We start from the raw sequence: 18,331 nt of genomic DNA, 5'->3' as shown, positions 1-18,331 counted from the left end.
AATTACAAAAGATGGGGAGAGAGGCGAGGTACTCTCCGGCGGGAGCAGTGTGTCGGGGGTGTGGCGTGGAAATCAGCTTTGAATCTCAGCGTGGTGCCGCGGCCGCCGAGGTCTGAGCGGGTTTTGCGAAGATTTACTTCACTTCAGGCTGGGTCTGCCCCTGGGTGACGTCACGGGCTGGAGCAGCGGCACCAGAAGGCTGGATGAGTGACAGCCCAGCCTACTTTTTAATAGCTTTGTCATGTGACGGGGAACAGTAGTAAGACAGGTGCCTTCGGTTCACTCTCAGAGAGGGTCTCGTTGCCTGCATGAGTGTCTGCTGCCTGCCTGCCTCTGGACCGTAGTTTGCCAGCTTTCCTGCCGTCGCTCCGCAGCTGGATGGCGTGGGACATGTGCAACCAGGACTCTGTATGGAGTGATCTGGAGGTGAGGGGGGCGCGCGCGGCGTGGGCGGCGCGTGGGGTGCAGGCGGTCGGCGGGGACGGCGGGCCGGTCAGGGAACCGGCAGGACGGCCGAGGCGGCATACTTTGCAAACAAGTCCGAATCTTATCTGAACTCCAGTAAGTTTGCTATTTTAAGGTTACTCTGCGATGCCTTGAGCAAATCAAAGCTGAGCTCCTGTCATCAGTATCTCCTGCAGTTGGAAACTATTTTCATGTGCCTCTGGCTCGCTTTCCTGTCATATGCAATATTTATGCTCCAAGATATTGATATGAATCGGTGTCTGAAGTCTTTCCAGTGGCGTTTAGTGGCCTGGTTGGAAAAACGCCATGTTTATTTAGAATAAGATTAACATTTCTTTATCAAAAAAAAAAAAAAAAAACCCAAAAGAAGTTAAAATTAACCAAGGGCTTCGTATTTTAATTGCTTGTTTCACTGGGCTCCGTCGAAGGTTTTTTTTCCTTATTTATCAGCTGCAGAATTCAAACACGCACACAAGAATGAATATCCTGTTGTTTGGCTTTAGATGCTTTTAAAAGAGATTTCTGGAAGGAGATGTTTCCCCGGCTTCTTGTGGTATTGGAATAATGACGCTGTAGCTAATGTCCCATAGAGCAGGGTTCGCAGTCAATCCGAGTAGTCCAGCAAACGGTTAAATCCCACTGTACAGCAGAGACAACGGGATGAACCATGAGAATAGAGTTTATGCAGGACTGTGTGAACTGCTGCTGCTGCTGCCGCTGCTGCTGCTTGTGTAAAAATAGACGGCAATACATCAAATCCACAGCTTCTGCTGGCTACAATTCATAAAGGAAAAAAAAAAAAAAAAGGCAAGCAGCTCCCTGGTAATCTCCGGAGTATAAAGTGAGGTTTGAGGATTTCTGCATGTTTGCATTCGGCAAAATGGAGCGTTACCTGAAAGTTCGGGCAACTTGCGAAGCGAGGCAAACTTTCTTTGGACCCCATGGAGAGGAATCCCAAATACAGACCTGCTCAAAGGAACTAACCCTCTGGCTGCGAGCTTGGAATAAGTGCTTAAAATGCTCCCCTTGGGCAACGGGGGAGGGAAAAACAGGTTACAGGCAATGCTTTTTAAATAAGATGTTCATGCCGTAGAGAGCTACCCATTTAAAGTAAAAACGTTACCGTGTTCTGTATATTTTTCCTGTCTGGTGGAGCATGTGTGCGGATTCTCTAGTCTTTTTGTCGTGTTTTAAATATTTGCAGCTTACCATTGTATCCGCTGATTTCTGTTTGCATATTGTAATTGCTCTTATCTTGTTTTGATTTCTTGGTAAAGTGGAATAGATATGGATAATTCATATGTCCTGTAGCTATTATGAGTCAAGGCTGTAAGTGGATGACTTTCTGGCTCCAAAGTCCTAATTGTTTCTGAGTAGCTGGAGTATCCTGTGGGTTGTTGTCTGGCTTGTAGCATGGGTCTCAGCTGCCGTAGCTTCATTTTTCCATCATGTATTATTCTTAATGCTGCTAGGAGCTGATTGAGGAACCAGCTTATATGGAAATACTGAAGATTTATTTTAATCACTAGAGTTCTTTGCAGTAATTTCAAGCTAGTAACAGAATAGATAATTTATGTCAATGACTTTTTCATAGTGCAGAGGGAAAAAAAAGAAAAAAAAAAAAAAGAAAAGGGTTTGATCTTAATATTAATTGTGTGGTGGGTGGATTAACTGTGGGTAGGATTTTACCAGTGTGCTCCTGCATTGCACTTCCTGTAGCAATACTGGCGTCTGCCTGCTGCTTTGGCTCGGGGGATCACCTTTACCGATCTAAAATATCACAGGCGGCAGGTACTGGAGGCAGCTTTCATTTTTCGAATCATTAATGTTTGCTGTCAACTTAAAATGTATTATATTCTCGCTCACATAATGACAGGACGGCGTGTTGCTTAATAAAGGCCTGCATCACTGTAGCTGATCAGCGTCCCCAGTGCTTCACAGCTTAATGAAGGTGATGTACAGTAAGATTGCGAAGATTGATAGAGAGAATCCACATGACACACATTCTGTCAAGTCTCTCTTTCTTTCCTGAGTTCATCCCCTTAGCTGTTTGAAAAACTTGTTAAAAATAAAACACAGATTATATTTTCATTAATATAATTAATATGGCACAAGTCCAGTCTTCTTTCTTTCCTTTTTTTTTTTTTATATTTACCTTCAAAGGCACAAAAACCTCCAAAAGGTTAATGGAGAATTATACTTAATTATAATGATTCATTATTGTCAGTGCAGTTAAGCTCATTTATTGTTTGCACGTGAACTAAGAGAAAAAAGTCTGTTGGCGTGAAACAACGCACAGTAATTAGCCTTTTGTGTTTAGTGACTGCTTTATCCTCCTAAATGTTACTATAAAATTAAGGCCATAGTTACGGAATAACTATCATATCAAATAACGGTGGGAAGACAGTAAAATGTATGCTAGCAATGCAGGTGCACCTGTTACAGATGTATAGGCAAACAGTAAATATCAGCGTGTCAGATGAGGACAGTTTTAGGACTTGGAGTGTTAAATCTGGCATCATCCAAAGGCCAAATATAAATTAATAACAGGAACACTTGCTACTAATGTGTCTCAGATTAGAAGCATAATGTCATATTCAGAAACATTGATTTTATTATCATGACATTGGCAAGAGCATATATACTTCATTTCAGCAATTACATTTTTTTAGGTGACATTGCAGTCACTATAGGCAAATGAAAGCTGCCATGAGCAGGATTATTTTTTTTTTATATACCATTGTTTATGTTGCTTCCAAAGCCCACTGTTGGAACTTAAAAATGCAGATTACCAAGAGTAAACATGTTTAAGTAGGTGGTTCACAGAGTGAAGCTATTTTTACAAACGAAAGCAGTAACAGATCAGCAGGATACTTTAGAAGTCTATGGCATCAGTTATAAGCTACTGACCTCCACAACACAAACCTGAGAATGACGCTGAGAATCTACCTTTTCAGTCAAAAACTAGATTATCCTTTAATGAGATCAGAGATTTTGTCCAAGCATCAAAAAAGGTCATCTCTGCATTATAAGATTGCTGCCCGAAGGTTGTCTCTCGCACTAAAGAAGAGGGAACTCTCTAATTTTTTTCTTTTTTTTTTTTTTCCCTCTTATGACCAAAATAATGATAAAAAATTGTGTGCCGTGAAAATTACTTAAGTGGGGTTTTGACTTCTTAGAGTTCTGCAGCCTCTTAAATAATAGGAAGAAAAGCAACTGCTATTTCAGAACCTCATTTTGCAGCCTCTCAGCTCCCTTGCCCCTTGGCCTATTCCATGATTATCTCGTAACATCCTGGTAGATGTAGAAGTTGACTGGTAAATTATAGCTCGCACCAGCTGCACCGAGTCTTTGTGCCAACAGACAAAATCTTTGCTTGTGGCTGCGCTGCTGCATCCAGCCCGCGCACTGCAGACGCACCGAGATTCCCAGGGACAAAAACCTCAATGAAATGCACCTTCAGCAGCTCTCACTTGCGTTATTGTGAAAGGCGGTCCTTGCGAGAGTGACATAACCGGTATTGAGCAATTCACATCTGTGGACACTATGTTAGTGCCCTACAGACATCCCTCTTCAGAAAGTGGCACTTTCTGGGTTGATTTCAGTCCAAATAGAAGTTGGGAAATCATTCAAACCACCCAGTCAACTGACGGGAGTGGAGGAGGACCTGCAGTTGGCCATCCATAATACACCACTAGAAATACTCAGGGTGGAAGCCCTTAGACTCAGCTGACTTTAAATGGCTTTTAACTGTTCAGCGCCTGGTGCCTTTGCAGCTTTACGTGTGTTTTGCAGTATACCCATATCAACGTAGATGTTTGGAGATGAGTTACAAGGGTATGTGGTAAAGAGCAGGAAGAATTGCTTCATCAAGCAGCATTGATGTATGGGACTCCGCTATTTGCCAAGCTGTTGCTACGTGTTTTCCATAATTAGGAAACGGTTTTGGTGGATACTCTTAACGTTTCAATTGCCGCGCTGAAGTGGATGTGTGTTATTAATTTTTTCTTGCTTAGTAGGTCAGTCAATACCCTAGCTAGCTTCATACTAGCATATAAAAGGACATTTATTCCAGGTTTATTTGTATTTATCACTCTTCTTCATAAGTCATGGAGACAAGAACATTTTGCACTGCTGAAGAGGATCCATGCAGACTAGACTTTTACTACCTCAACCAAAATGTTTCACAGACCCTCTGCGTTAGGATTACTGAATCAGAGGCTGCCAGAGGAGGAAAACCCATTTGGTTCCCTCACTGCAGCCGCTGTCTAGGGACACTTAGGAAGCTGACTGGGACAATATACGTGTTCACACCAAGCAGGTGAAAGGCTGTGTGAACTAACTATGCCTGTCACCCAAAGGTGAATGTAGGGTTGTTTCATAACGCACTCTGGTTGCCAGGACCCTCACATGTAACTGGGTGGCTGTGGTCTGTGCATCATCAAGTGCATCAGGGAACAAGCACAGCAGCATCACTGACCCATACTTTTTTGTGCCCATATGGTAGCCACCATCATGACTGACCTCAAGGACTACGGTGAGGATCTGTAGAAGTAGAATTGTGACTATCTCCAGCTTGAGCTTGCCTCCAGGGCTGAAGGCTGTAACAGGCTGTGCCTCTTTAACCTGAATGCATCAGGAAATGCGTGACAGACCTTGCCCAGAGGTATTCATCTGTAACTTCTACCTGCACTGGTTTGCTCTGAAGCAGGAGAATAAGGCCATGCTTTGGCCTCTGCTGTTGGATTTAATAAAGCTTTGAACACGATTGTTATCAAGAGTATGGGGAGAAGGAAAGTCGTTGCCCCTGGACAGAGATGTGATAGAGAAGGCAGCTTATGTCCTCCTGTTTCCCCCTCCCTTTTGCATGCCTGTGTAGAGCTAACAATGATCTAGTAGTGGGCTTTTTTTTCCAGAAAGCAGAGTCAATTCTAGTGACCCTGTGCCATAGCTTAATCGAGTCTTAATTCTTATCACATAATATTAAAGTTAATAGATTCCTGGTAATTAATGACACTATTTCTGTGTTGCTGTTTTCCTGCAGTGTGCTGCTCTGGTTGGCGAAGACCAGCCTCTTTGCCCAGATCTCCCAGAACTTGACCTCTCTGAACTAGATGTGAACGACCTGGATGCAGACAGCTTTCTGGGGGGACTCAAGTGGTACAGTGACCAGTCAGAGATCATCTCCAATCAGTACAGCAATGAACCCACCAACATATTCGAGGTAAGGCAAGGCAATGCAAGTGCGCGTTGCAAAGTCCTTGCTTGCTTTTTTTCTCTTTTTTTTTTTAGCCTGGTCGACAACAGTTTTACTATTTGTTTCCTTTTAAGAGACAACAAATGTGGTGATGTGTGTTACAGGTTCCGACTGGCACCCTTAATCCTCATGATCAAAACCAGGCCTTCGATCTGGAGAGAGGGGCAAAAAAAGCCCTGAAAGGAATTAAATGGAACTTTTGATTTTTGAAAGGAAACGGCTAAAGAGTGCCTAGGGCACACTGCCCTGTGGCATCATGGCGAGGAGTTTGCGCAGTTGTCAGCTACAAAGGAAAACAAAAGTCGAAACATGTTTGTTGTCTTCCACTTGCATTCCCCGGCAAGCAGCGGAGTGCAGCACAGCAGCTAGCTGATGAGGAGCTGGAACAGTTCTAGTAAAGATTTTTATCACTCGGAGCACTACTGTGCAAGGCACTTGCACGCAAATTGAGACGTCCTCGTAGTTGATGTATAGGGGAGAAAAAGGGTGGATGTGAGGGTTGTCAGTAGCTCAGGAACCAGCATGTCTTTGGGGATGTTTCATAGATCTCCTGGTGGAGTCAGTCTTAAAGTAAAAGTTGAAGGGTGGTAGGAGAGATTTAAATGTTTTCTTTACAATTCTGCCTTGAGGATCAGGGTGTACGAGAGGAAGGTTACAGTCTCTTTATCTCTGTCTCTAGCCTTCTTTCTTTTGTTGTGTAAAGCCTTCATGATTCTTTGCCTCGTGGTTATGGGGCAGCCGTGCCCCTCCTGAACCCTGATCTACTTCTTTCCTTGATGATAGGAGATGCCATAGATCGTCCACTGCCTGGGAAATTGGACAATAAATTGATTAGCTGGCAGGAAGACCTTGTGCAACAGCATGCTACGGGTGCTGCTTCTCACATGGCAGGTACCGCAGCTCCAGGAAGTACGCCTGGCCCACTGGCTTGGGGAAGCCCCGAATTATCGCAGTGAAGTTTAAAGGCTGGAAAAGATTAACTGAAGCAGTATAGTAAAATGCTTACCTAAGATGTCCTGAATGAAATTCTTCTCATTTGTATACAGCTCTAAACCCACAATGATCTCCCTGATGCAGATGAAGTTACTTTGGATTTATACCAGTGTAGCTGATAGCTGAAACTGGTCCTCTCTCTTCGATTTCTGTCATTTGCACCCAAGTAACTTGGAATTAATTTTATTCAAATCAAAATGAAATTATCCCTGTGAAATCCTGTGCTTAGACCCTCTTTTTTAATTAGTTTTTATAATGTTCCGCGCCTTGTTTTACACAATTTCCAAACCCTGTCTGGTTCTTGAATTGCAGTTGTACAGCCTCGGGCAGGGTACGGTGTGTTGGTGTGTAGGTTTGGATGGTCTGTAGCAGGGAGGCAGGGGACACATTTGCAGCTGGCGTGAGAGAGAGTGGTTTTGCTTTTCTTATAACAGAGAGGTATTTTCCTTATTCATTGAAAGCCAAATGCAGAGGTATTTTCCTTTTGGAAGAATCCGTTGAAGATGCAGACTTTCAGAGTGTGAGTTCCAGATAAGTAATATGATTAAGAGTCTACCAACTCTAAGCGTACTAACCGTTCCAGTTAAACCAGTGGAATTTGACCACAGGCTTGCTGCTTGCCCTGTCCTTAACTGCCTGTTGCATTGGTGGCCACAGCTGCCAAGTACGTAATTGTCTTGAGTAGATAGTGACAATTCCTCTACATGCCTTGTATAGGAATTGTCACTTCCTATACGAGACAATTCCCATTCTGAAAACCAAACCATGTTGCAAACACGAGGTCTTTGCATGTAACCTCTCATGGGCCCGTTCAGGTGTGTCTGAGGATGAGCAGCCCCAGTGTGAAGAAATAGGTGGTATGCAACTGGGGGAATACATCTAGGCAGCAGCTAACAGGTCAGAAGTAATAGTTTGGAAATGAAATGTGCTGCTTCTTTCCTAACAGACAAGTTCTGTTGTCCTCTTTGCAAGCGCCTGGATTTCCTTGTGCTCGCCGGCTTCAGTACAGGGTGCATCATTGTCTCTGACAGCAGCATTTGGCCCATACTTACCTGAAGGGACAAATTGTGCTCTAATAGCGCTTTGCAGTGCTGCAGTGCAAAATTAGACTATTTTCAGCTTCATAGTGTATTATATTTACATTTCTTGGTTGCTTGGCCTAGGAAGGTGGGAATGAAACAGTTATTTTCTCCTCCCATACATTAACCCTGTCCCCATTCTCTATCGTGCAGCTGGATACCTTGCACTATTTCTCGCCTCTGCCACTCTGAATGTGACGACTGGGGGTGCTCAAGAATAGAAGAAGATGTCTTCTTCCTCCAGAGACACTCTCTCATGCTCTGGGAGGAACTATTTGTTTTAGCTGAGAGAATGGAAGTTTTGTGCAGTTTCCTGTTGATCTGCATTGGCTTTTCTTTTTCAAGAAAATAACTTTTTACTTTCTTTTTTTTCTCTCACATCATCATGGGAGTATGTTTTATCTAACTTAAGCTTTCAGATGAGGCCTTGTCATACAAAAATAGAGGTACAGTCTGTTTGGGGTGGAAGGGAAAGAACTAGAACGGCAAACAAATGTTGGGAAGTGCAAGAGCAGCGTTAATTGCTCAAGCTATACAGTGTTAATTGTCAAACCTAACCTTGAATGAAGCTCAGTCTCCTTTGAGGTATTAATGCAGTACATGTGGCATTGTCTAGGTGAGGGCTGGTGTTCAAAAGCCCTTTACAAAGTTCCTGATGTCTCAAGCTGGTGCTCTTTTTTTGGGGGGGAAAGGCTTGGGTTTCAGAAAGTGAATTTTCAGGTTTTCTACAAATCATGTTCCTGGAAGCTCTCTTGAGCCAAGCACCCACAAGCTCAGACACTCCCAGTGGCACTGGGACTCTTATGGACTAGAAATTATTAATAGTTACGGTAGCAACCAGGAGCCAAGTGAGATAAAGGTCCAATTAGTCTAGATAGTATGTAACTGTTGAGTATAAATCCCTGCTCTCATCCGCTTAGGTGTGATGAGATACTGGCCTTCACCCTCGTATTAAAACACACCGGTATCTTGTAGACGCACCTAATTCATCACTGCGTTATTCTACTCACATGCCCGTGTAACCGATACTAGTCCCGAATCAAGCCTGTACCATCTGCCTCAGTGCAGAGGCTCTTCTTATCAATGTGTGTATAAATGCATATTATGAATTAGTTGACTTCTTTTTATTCACAGCTTGCTCACTTCTGTTTTTCACCTGGTTTTCTTTGCCCGTTGTTCTGACTACTGGAAAGATAAAATGAAGGAGTTTTTGCCCCTCAGGGCAGTGTCTATTGACACAAGTTCATGCAAGTAAATAGTTAACAGGTCACCCAAGACCAGCTATTTAGATGGTTCCCTGCATCATTCACTTTCATTATTTCCTTTTGTGAAGAACTAGACTTAAAAAAATTGTATTTGTAAAACATTGATTTGGCTACATTTAGAAAATTAGAATTATTAGTTTTTCATTCTCAAAGCCAATGCTATGTGAAAATGTGAACAGCCATACAATTTAATGTGGCATGAGTGAGAAGGCTTTTTGTTTGTGAAAACTGTTGTTCCCTGAGGCTTCTTCAAATATACCATACCCTATCATGTAAGGTTAGTCATATTTAAAATTATTTATGAACCATGCCTAGCATTATGGAGAGAGAAGATATCCACAGTGGATATATCTCTTCGTTGGCATTGCTTACAAATAACTCAACTGATATTAAGAGAAAATGCAGCTCACAGATAGGCAATAACCTGTTAAAGTGTAATGAACCTGTGTAAAATCATAAAGATTTTTAAGTGTGGTATGCTCATACTTGGCAAATCACTTTTTTTAGCCTTTAAAAAGACTTCAGAAGACCCACATTGCTTGCCCTCCGTGGATTTCATTTTTTTTACATAATTCTGTATTCTAGAGAGATGCTCAACTTATTTGATGGCTTTATTTTTAATTGTTTTGCATAGGTGTAGCCCAGGTTACTTTTCAAGACCACACTATGTGCCGTGTATTTGGAAAGCCTAAATAGGCTACTATGTTTTATTGTAGGCTGCCAAAAAAATGCTGTATTACAAGCAGTGAGCATGTGGGGAGAGAAGGAGATGCACAATGAAATGCATACCATCTTGCCCCTGGCAGCAGGGAAATTCATGGAGATAAATGATTTCTTATTTGTTTGGAAGGGATTGCATCAGGAAGATGATGAGGGTAGAGAGGAGCCTTAAACATCACCAGGGTAATTTGCATTGGTTCAGATTATAAACTCCCTCATGTTATGTGGTGCTGCCAGTCTCTTTCACTGTTTCAGGTTATTCATTCAAGATTTGCAGCCAGATTGATTAATGAATTACCAGATCTTGCGTAAAATGACTTGGCCTGGCTTTTAAACAACCACCAATGTTTTCTTTGCCAGTCTTGTGACTGGTGTTAATGGGTTTCCAGAGAGCTGAGCCTATATAGACTCAGTACTGGCCTCCCCTAGCATTTTTTCCACTTTTTAATTTTCTCCAAAACTAGTAGCCCAGGGCAGGCAGTTCAAGGAGATATAATCTCAGGGAAAAAAAAAGACATAGTAGTCAAATCCTTGATGGCTGATGCCCTTCAGTGCCAAATCAGCATGATTTATCATAGCCATCTATTCAGCACAACAGAGGCTGGAGGTGAGCTGCATGGTGTACCTCACACGATATGCATAACTAGAGCTCTGAACTTTGAAGGAAAGCCTCAGAGCTATTTGCAAAGTGCTGGTGCTTAGTGAATACTAAATTACATTTAGGAAATAGTCTACTGCTACCAGTTATACTTCATTTTTATTCTTGACACAGACACCTAAATCAGAGAACAGTAACATTTCAGAGATTATGGTAGCAGTTTGGGTATGTTCCAACACTATAATAGGATCAGAATTTTAAGGCCTTTTTTATTATTACCAATAGTCACTTAGTTTCTACTGCAGCGTACTTTGTAGGGAATTACAGCTTTTACTAAAAAGATTAAAATGCTATTATGCAAATGATTGCAGTATGTTATTATGTTTACAAATTAACATCCATGGCTCAACACACAAATTAACTAACTATTCCATCTATATTATTAAGGATTTAATAAAGTAACTGTTGATAAAAATGAGGAGCTTGGAACAGTTAATAGGAACTGATTGTGATTTAACATAGAACTTAAACATTGTGTTTAATGTTCTAGATGGTATAATGGCAGAATAAAGCTTATCAAAGTGCTTGAAAGAACTGAGATTGCGTGAACAGCGTAGTGGCGTGTCTGAGGCCTCGGAAAGCACAAACTAAATAGCTCTGGGCAGTAACAGAGCGGGCAGCATAGCGGTGAATCTGAAGGTAGCACAGGACCATCTCGTTTCTAGCATGTAGTTTCCTGCTGCAATAAGTAGGTTTTTTGAAATTCAGGTTCATACACATCGAATGTTTTACATGATAAGCACACATAGATACTTGGGAACTTACGTCCCTTTAAAATGCATCCTGTAATGAAATGCTTCTATGGCAAATGGGATTTCACTGCAGAGAGTATCGCTGTATGGCAAAAAAAGGGAGGGCTGAGTTCAGGCTGAGATGACTTTACAAACAGCGCTGCAAATTGCTATTCCTAGCAGTTCATAAGAGATCATAAAAGCAAACAGATAAGAGCTACTGAGGTCCTAGAGAAATGAATGTACAGTATGTGGTTACGGGATAGATTTAGTAGGGAAACAGACAACATTGTAGGTTTAATACAACAATAAACATAAAAGGCAAAAGATGCAGATTTGGGATAGGAAACTTTATAAGAACAATAAAAGGTAACAATGTATCATAAAAACCGCTTGTGAGACTAGGAGAAAGACCCTCAATTCCAGGGGAAGAAAATAGCAGAGGCTGGGTGAAAGTGCCAAAATTTTTATATTCCTAATGGAGCAATGTCACGTTTCTTGCGCGTTCGAATGCATTACCTTTTCCAATGTCTCTGGCCTGACTCAGGTTTCTGCATCAACTAAATAGGAGTCCAACACAATAGCATTACATCTATGGGCATGATGTATGTAAACTATAATCTATGACTAGCTATGCTGACATTTATAAAGGCTGGAGCAGTAAGTGGAATTTATTTTAAGTCAAATCAGCTGCTATGTAATTGGGAAGAGTTTATGCAAATGCTCTGTATCTAGTGTTAGCAAGGTGTGCTGCTGCTCCCTTTTCTTTCCTGCTTGGACAAACTACAAACTGTCTAAACGCATCTCTCTTTTAATGCGAGAACGCTGCAGGTTGGCTGAAACCTTCAGGCAGGAAAGAAATCCCAAATGAGCAAAATACAATTGCTTTGAGAGCTTATTGTTTGATGTATGAGGCCACCAAGACCATTCCCCAGGCGCGCGATCAAGAAAATGCAACTGATCCCCTCCACAGTCCCATTAAGGAGATATTTCACCTGGAGCAGCCGCGGCTCGAGATACTCACCGTGTCTCTGCTCAGCTAAGCACCTGTCCTTTTTGCAAGAGGGAAGACTAACACTCACCAGAACAGTAGTAAGCTAATTAGGTCATTAGACGAATGTCTTGGCCCGTGTTAAAACCAGCCCTTGAGGACACCATGTTACACTGTGTTCCCACTGGCTACGTATCTAAATACAAACTGGTGTCAGCTGCCGTACAGACAAAAATGTAATAGCCTCCTTTCACAGAGGTCATCTTAAATCCACTTTGGTCACAGTCACACTCCACATCTGTTTTAGTGAGATGCAGCTTCTTAAGGTGGCATTTGGACTTCATAAGCACGCAAACAACCGAGCTATAAATTGCTACTGCTGGAGTTATTTTGAATAAGTGTATACTGTTTCATATTTATAATGGTGAGGCTTCATAATATTCGCAGTGAATATATAACACAGATCAGTTCAACAAGCATGAAATTGTATGTTGTCAACTTGTCACATAAATAGAGCCATATTCTAGCTTACGATAATGTTGAACTAAATATTTTCTCCCTAGAACTGCAAGAAGGGTTGCAAAAAAGTGGGACAGTGGCTCTGTCTTTTGTTAGAAAAAGACTCCCAAAGTCATTGCTAGTGGGAAGTAAATATTTCTGATAAGATTTTTCTGGGTTTTCCTTCCCCATTTGCTTAACAACAGCAACAGAAAGTTTGCCTTTCTTAGACAAATGCTAATTGGCTAAACTGTTAAATTTATTTCCCTTAATGGTTTTATTTCTAGTGTAACCTCTTTTCTTTTCTTTTTTTTTTTTTATTGTTGCTATTTTTGCACTGTGCATCATTGCTAATTGCTACTAAACGCTCCATCTTAACCCTCATCCCACTTAACATTAACTCCGGCCCATGCCATTACGGAAGGATAAAATCAGAGCGAGGCTTAATTTAGGAATTATTTTTATTCTTGGTGCTGCTAACCTATTGTGCATGCGTAGGTCAGGAGGAGGAAATTATACAGAGCAAATTTGTTGCAGGGAGAAAGTTTTGGTATTGAATCACGTCGAACTATTTTTTTCCCCATAAGCAGAAAAAAATACAAAGAAAAGTGTGTGTGTATGTGTGTCTGTGAAAACTTACCCACTTGTAGCTCTTGATTAATATTCAGATACACCAGAAATTTTCAGCCTTTCTGGAGGAGTGGCCCTTGCTAACTTTCTGGGCCTTCTTTTCTCCAGTGTCTGGTTTTTATTTTGATAGCTTTGTGCAGGTGCGTTTGGGATCCTAATGCCTATGTTTGCAAGTGACAGACTGCAGCCTCGGCATGCACAGGCATCTGCCTGCGCACGCACGCTCAGCCATGCAGACTAGTTTCGGGTCTCGGTGGAAATCAGCCCCTTTGCAACACGTAGTTGGTGGCTTTGGCTGAGTTTTCCATTCTGACCCAACGGAGCAACAGCCTTGCTTCGGAGTGATTGAGAAATTAATTAGCACTTTGTGGTGGTGATGAGTCTGAAGGGCCATGATTGGAGTTTGCTTTTTACCACATGCAGTAATCACTGGGTTTTGTTTATGAAAGCACAAAACCAAAACCTATTGAGATTTTGGTGTTGTCATGAAGCCTGAGCTGTGTGATGCATTGGAATAATACTTCCATTTCCTCACACACATCTGTGCTTTTGTACTTTACTGTGAGTAACACAACGGGGTGCTGGTCCATAATGGGTATTTCTAATCACTAAGATGATAATCAGAAGAACAGAGTATTTTCTGTGAGAAGCCGTGGTGGCAGCCTTGGGCAAGTGTTGTTGGCTTGTTGATTTATGACAGCTTTGAGTTGCCTGAACTGCTCATAGCTATCTAGCTCATCACATGAAGTACAGGAGGATCAGCCCTTCCAAGCATGTTACAGGGTTAGAGGTGTCAAACAGGCAGAGAGAACTTCCTACACCTCTACACTTCTGTCTGCTGCCACATCTGCTCCTTGAGGGTTCAGCGATATTAAATCTTTATAGGGATTTGGAGGGGCAGTCCATCAAGTGGTCTGATGGACTGCAAATCTCTCCTACAGGAGATATGCTTGCCTGAAAATAGAGAAATCGGTGGAAAACTTTTTTCTCACCCAGGAGATCACTTGCAAGGAGGTAGTGATAACAGTTATATAGAGGATTGGTTTGGTCAGAGGAATGTTCTGCTTCCCTGGGAGCTGCTAGAAGAAACAAGGGGAGTTTTCTCCTGGAATGGTAGTTTCTCCTGAAGGGAACTCAAAATTGTTTCTGAAAGTACTCCCACACGTTTGTGAAAAAAACAATTGTTACTCTCCCAAGTTGCTGTTTAAGCAGTGACATAATGATTCAGGAACTGCATTGGAGAGCGTAGGTAATAAACGCTATGGAAGTGAGACTTCTCACTGGGATTTTGACTTCGGTGAGAACACTGCAGGCTTGCACGTTTCCACAGAGGAGTCAGTGACCCTAAGTGAAAAGAAGGTATGATGAGAGTTTTAAAAGTCTTCTGGTATTCAGGATTTGTTGGGGTTTTTTGTTTGTTTGTTTGTTTTTTGTTTGTTTTTTTTTTTTAAACATGCATCAGTTGGCTAGCTGCAACTAGTTATACTGTGCTCCACTCTGACAGGCCCTGTGGGTTGAGACTGAGTGAAGAGGACCTTAGGTCTATCATCTCTGCTTCAGGAGGGCTTCTTCATGGGGTGCAGGCAGCCAGGTAGTGCAAGTGACAGTGTGGCTGGTAAAGGATGAGTTAGAAACTTGCAGCAGGGGAGGGCTTCGCAGAATCCCAGAATGATTGAAGTGGGAAGGGACCTTGGGAAGTCATTTGGTCCAACCCCACCTGCTCAGGCAGGGCCACCTAGAGCAGGAAGCTGAGGAATTATTTCTGTGTTCCTCTGCTGCTGCTTCTGCCCCCTTAAAACGACACCTTAACAGGACTGGTAATGAGTTCCTGATCCCATTTGGAAAATCTTACACTATAGTCTTAAAGAACTGTGGAATCTACAGGAGGTATGTCTGTATATAGCAAAAAGCCCATCTTGGCCAAATCCTAGTTTTCAGAGGAAGGTGGGTGTCAGTCAAGAGTGTTCTCAATCTGGCCTTGGTTTTCATGTCAAATTTTCATATAAGGAAACCTACCTCTTGGGCTAGTCTTAACTTCCATAGGTCCTTAGCTTCTCTGTTTACACAGGCTTGTTGTAAGACTAGTGAAATCTTAAAGTTGTCAGGTAAAAAAAGATGCAGATGCAATTTTTTTAATAAACAAAAAACTTAAGTGCATGCTTATTGACATCTGGTTGGACGTGCCCTGTAAGGCATTTGACCCTCCAGGCATGCACTAAAGGAGCAACAGGCTTTTATTTCTACCTATCTAATGGAAACGTATGCATTTTTAAAATTCTTTTTCTGGTTTTGTGTTTGCTTTACTTTTTTCCCTCCACCAGGAATGGTGTGGATTTTCTTAGCTGTATTGACTGTCCTTAAAAGCCCAACAAGCACTCTTCACACTAGTGTGAAGATATCAGGCAAAACATTACCAATTGCCACCTCAATTGCATCTGGAGAAAAGCCAGAAAAACTTGTGGGCTTTTTTTTTTCTTTCTAAGGCAGAAGAAAATATTGCAGAGTCTTTAACACTACAGAGACATTCATCCATTTCCAGTGAAAGGGTGTCAAACTGCTTCTGCTCCTATGTGATGGGAGTGTTGCCATCTCTTGTCATTTTCTTTGCAGTTGATCCCACTCTCGTATAGGAAGGGTCAGGTCAAATGCCTCTCTGGAGACCAAGTCTCCCATTTGCAGCAGGAAATCTCTCGGGTGGAGAGGATAACGTTACAAAACAGAGGCTAACATTACAAAACAGCTCTGCTGCCTCTGGCACAGTCTAGAGAGCATCACAGACCAATAACTCCTATCATGTCACTCTTGCAGCACCTTATTATCTGTTTTTCTGTAAATCCGATCTGAGACTGTCATTACCAGTTTCAGGTAGGTGAACACCATCTGGGTGAAATAACCATGTGCCAGTGATGGGCTGGAGGGGGCTCTTGTTAGTTAATCATCCCTACCATACTTTTGATGAGTTAATTTGTCTGTTGAGCCATGGAGGAGCCCCCAAGAGCTCCCAGGAGCCCCTTGTTAAAATTCTGCCGACAAATGGGAAGATAGGGATGATTTCACTCTTTTTGCTGGAGCCTGTGCTATCTATGATATTGCTAAATCATCCATAAGGTATAACTTCCTATGCAATCTTTTTGTTACAGTTCTAGCAGCACATTACTTCTTTGTGCATTTACTTTTTAAACATTGTCACTGGATGCCTACCCCTCCTGAAAATCTTATCCCATGAATTAAGGTTAATTGTAGTACTTCCATGTGGCCTTTTAGTAGCTGACATACAAGGTTCCTTGGCTGTGATGCCAGGCCACACTTTTTTTTTCCCTTTTTTCTTTTCCCCCAGTTACTAGACAGTCTTTATTTACTTGTCTTGTGGTAATGCCCGAAAACCCTGTAGTAGCAGGATAGTCTCTATGTATATACTAGTGACCAGCCCCTCCCTGTTTTATGGTGTGCACTTTGAAGTCCTTGGAAGGAGCAAAGGTAGTGGAAGAAGAAAAGAGCTGGTCCTCGGAGCTTGTGAGTGAAGATAAACTCAAGTTATTCTTCCTTTAGAGGTCCAGGAGCACTGCTGTCTAACCAGGCTCCTCTTCCTCCCAGCCAGCTGGAGGCGGTTACATCCTGCTGAGCTTGCTCAGCACAGGGAATAAAGTTCTCACCTAGAACACAATTAGGAAATGCTAGCTTGAAGTTGTAGTTGTGTCAACATGATTTGGGACTACCAAACCTGGGGAGAAGCTGCCCTAAGTAGAACATCCCAACATGGAGACTTGTGCATCTCCAGACCTAAGAAGACGAAGAATTAAATTTAAAAAAAATTAAAAAAACAACCAAACAAGAAACGCCAAAAGATTAGGAAGCTAAGAAATACTGTCATTTGGAAGATGCTCTGCTCCCTTTTTAACAAGTTAGACAGGGCTTGTTAGCTCTGACACGGTGCTCTTACAGCCAGTTCAGGACTAGCTTTTGAAGGCCATAAGTATGCCTCTGCATAATGCTGATGGGTGCTGTAGGTGGATTTATTAGCTTTCCCTCATTATTTATGTTTCTCCTAGGCTCTGTTGTGAGAGAGAGCAAATCTCTCCTGCAGTAACACAGGGAAAGTCATGGAGGGACACTGGAGTATATCTGGAAGGGTCAGTTGGGATCCTGCGGGCCTATGAGCTCTCGCTAGAGGTGACCGTAGTGTACCAAGCAGGTTCCTGCAGAGTTAGTTCGCAAATCTTTATTGTGTTTTCAGAACTGGATTGGGTGGGATTATTTAGCTGTGTTCTGTACAGACCTGAATGGTGTCCTAGAATCTGTGCTCTGCTCATACTGCCCAGGGAGCATCCCCAGAGTACCAGGGAGCAGGAATCATGTTGGAGTCTTCACATGGAGTCTGTTCAAGTCCGGTATGGTCAGAACTAATAGGCCACGGAGGGCTAATTCTCCCATGGACCATTAGCACCACCTTACACCCCGTTCCCAGCACTTGCAGCTCTGTGAACACAGTCCAGGTGCACTTGAACTGCCTCTCTGTGGACCCTGTCTGGACTGAAGAGGGCTTTTTAGGGGCAGCCCTGTGCTGCGCAGAGGTGGTTGCTCTCTTTCTGGATCTCTCACAAGATTAGACTTGTGAAACTTCAGTATTTAGACCCAAAGCTAAAGGAGGAAAAAGACCTTTCCCTAAGCTTCAACCTACAATAGTTCCTATTTCCTAATCTGTGTTTTTGTGAATAGATGTGCCTTGGCCCAGCAGGCATGTAAGAAACTTTTTTAGAAAACCGCTTTTGTGGATTCTGAGCGTTTCTGTCAGTCCAGCTTGAAACATCCAGGAATGGTGCCTTGTCAAACGTGTTACTTCAGGTTGCACCACACGTGTAGCAGGAACCTCAAACTGGACCCTTCCACTTGGTCTCCCATTGTTCCCTCCTACACCATCATTCCAGCTTGCCCTCCATCTCTATAATGTCAGCTCTTTGCCACAGCTTCCATCAGCTTGCTTTTTCCCCAACCAGAATTCATAGGGATGAACAAAAATCCACTCATGTCTCTTGTCCTTCCCTAC

At 42.4% G+C, this 18,331-nt stretch overlaps 1 protein-coding gene across 1 annotated transcript in view; it reads left to right on the top strand.

The window, feature by feature from the left end:
- Positions 1-287: 287 nt before the first annotated feature.
- PPARGC1A (peroxisome proliferator-activated receptor gamma, coactivator 1 alpha) overlaps positions 288-18,331 on the top strand; it is a 64,418-nt gene continuing 46,374 nt past the window's right edge. Inside the window, exons 1-2 of the mRNA XM_009887645.1 lie at positions 288-426; positions 5,510-5,689. Of these exons, the coding sequence (XP_009885947.1) occupies positions 379-426; positions 5,510-5,689 (228 nt within the window). The 5' untranslated portion in view covers positions 288-378. The remainder of the gene's footprint in view (positions 427-5,509; positions 5,690-18,331) is intronic.

Source organism: Charadrius vociferus, unplaced genomic scaffold (assembly GCF_000708025.1).
Source record: "Charadrius vociferus isolate BGI_N301 unplaced genomic scaffold, ASM70802v2 scaffold306, whole genome shotgun sequence".
NCBI lineage: Eukaryota > Metazoa > Chordata > Aves > Charadriiformes > Charadriidae > Charadrius > Charadrius vociferus.
This window is presented reverse-complemented; position numbering and strand designations above follow the sequence as displayed.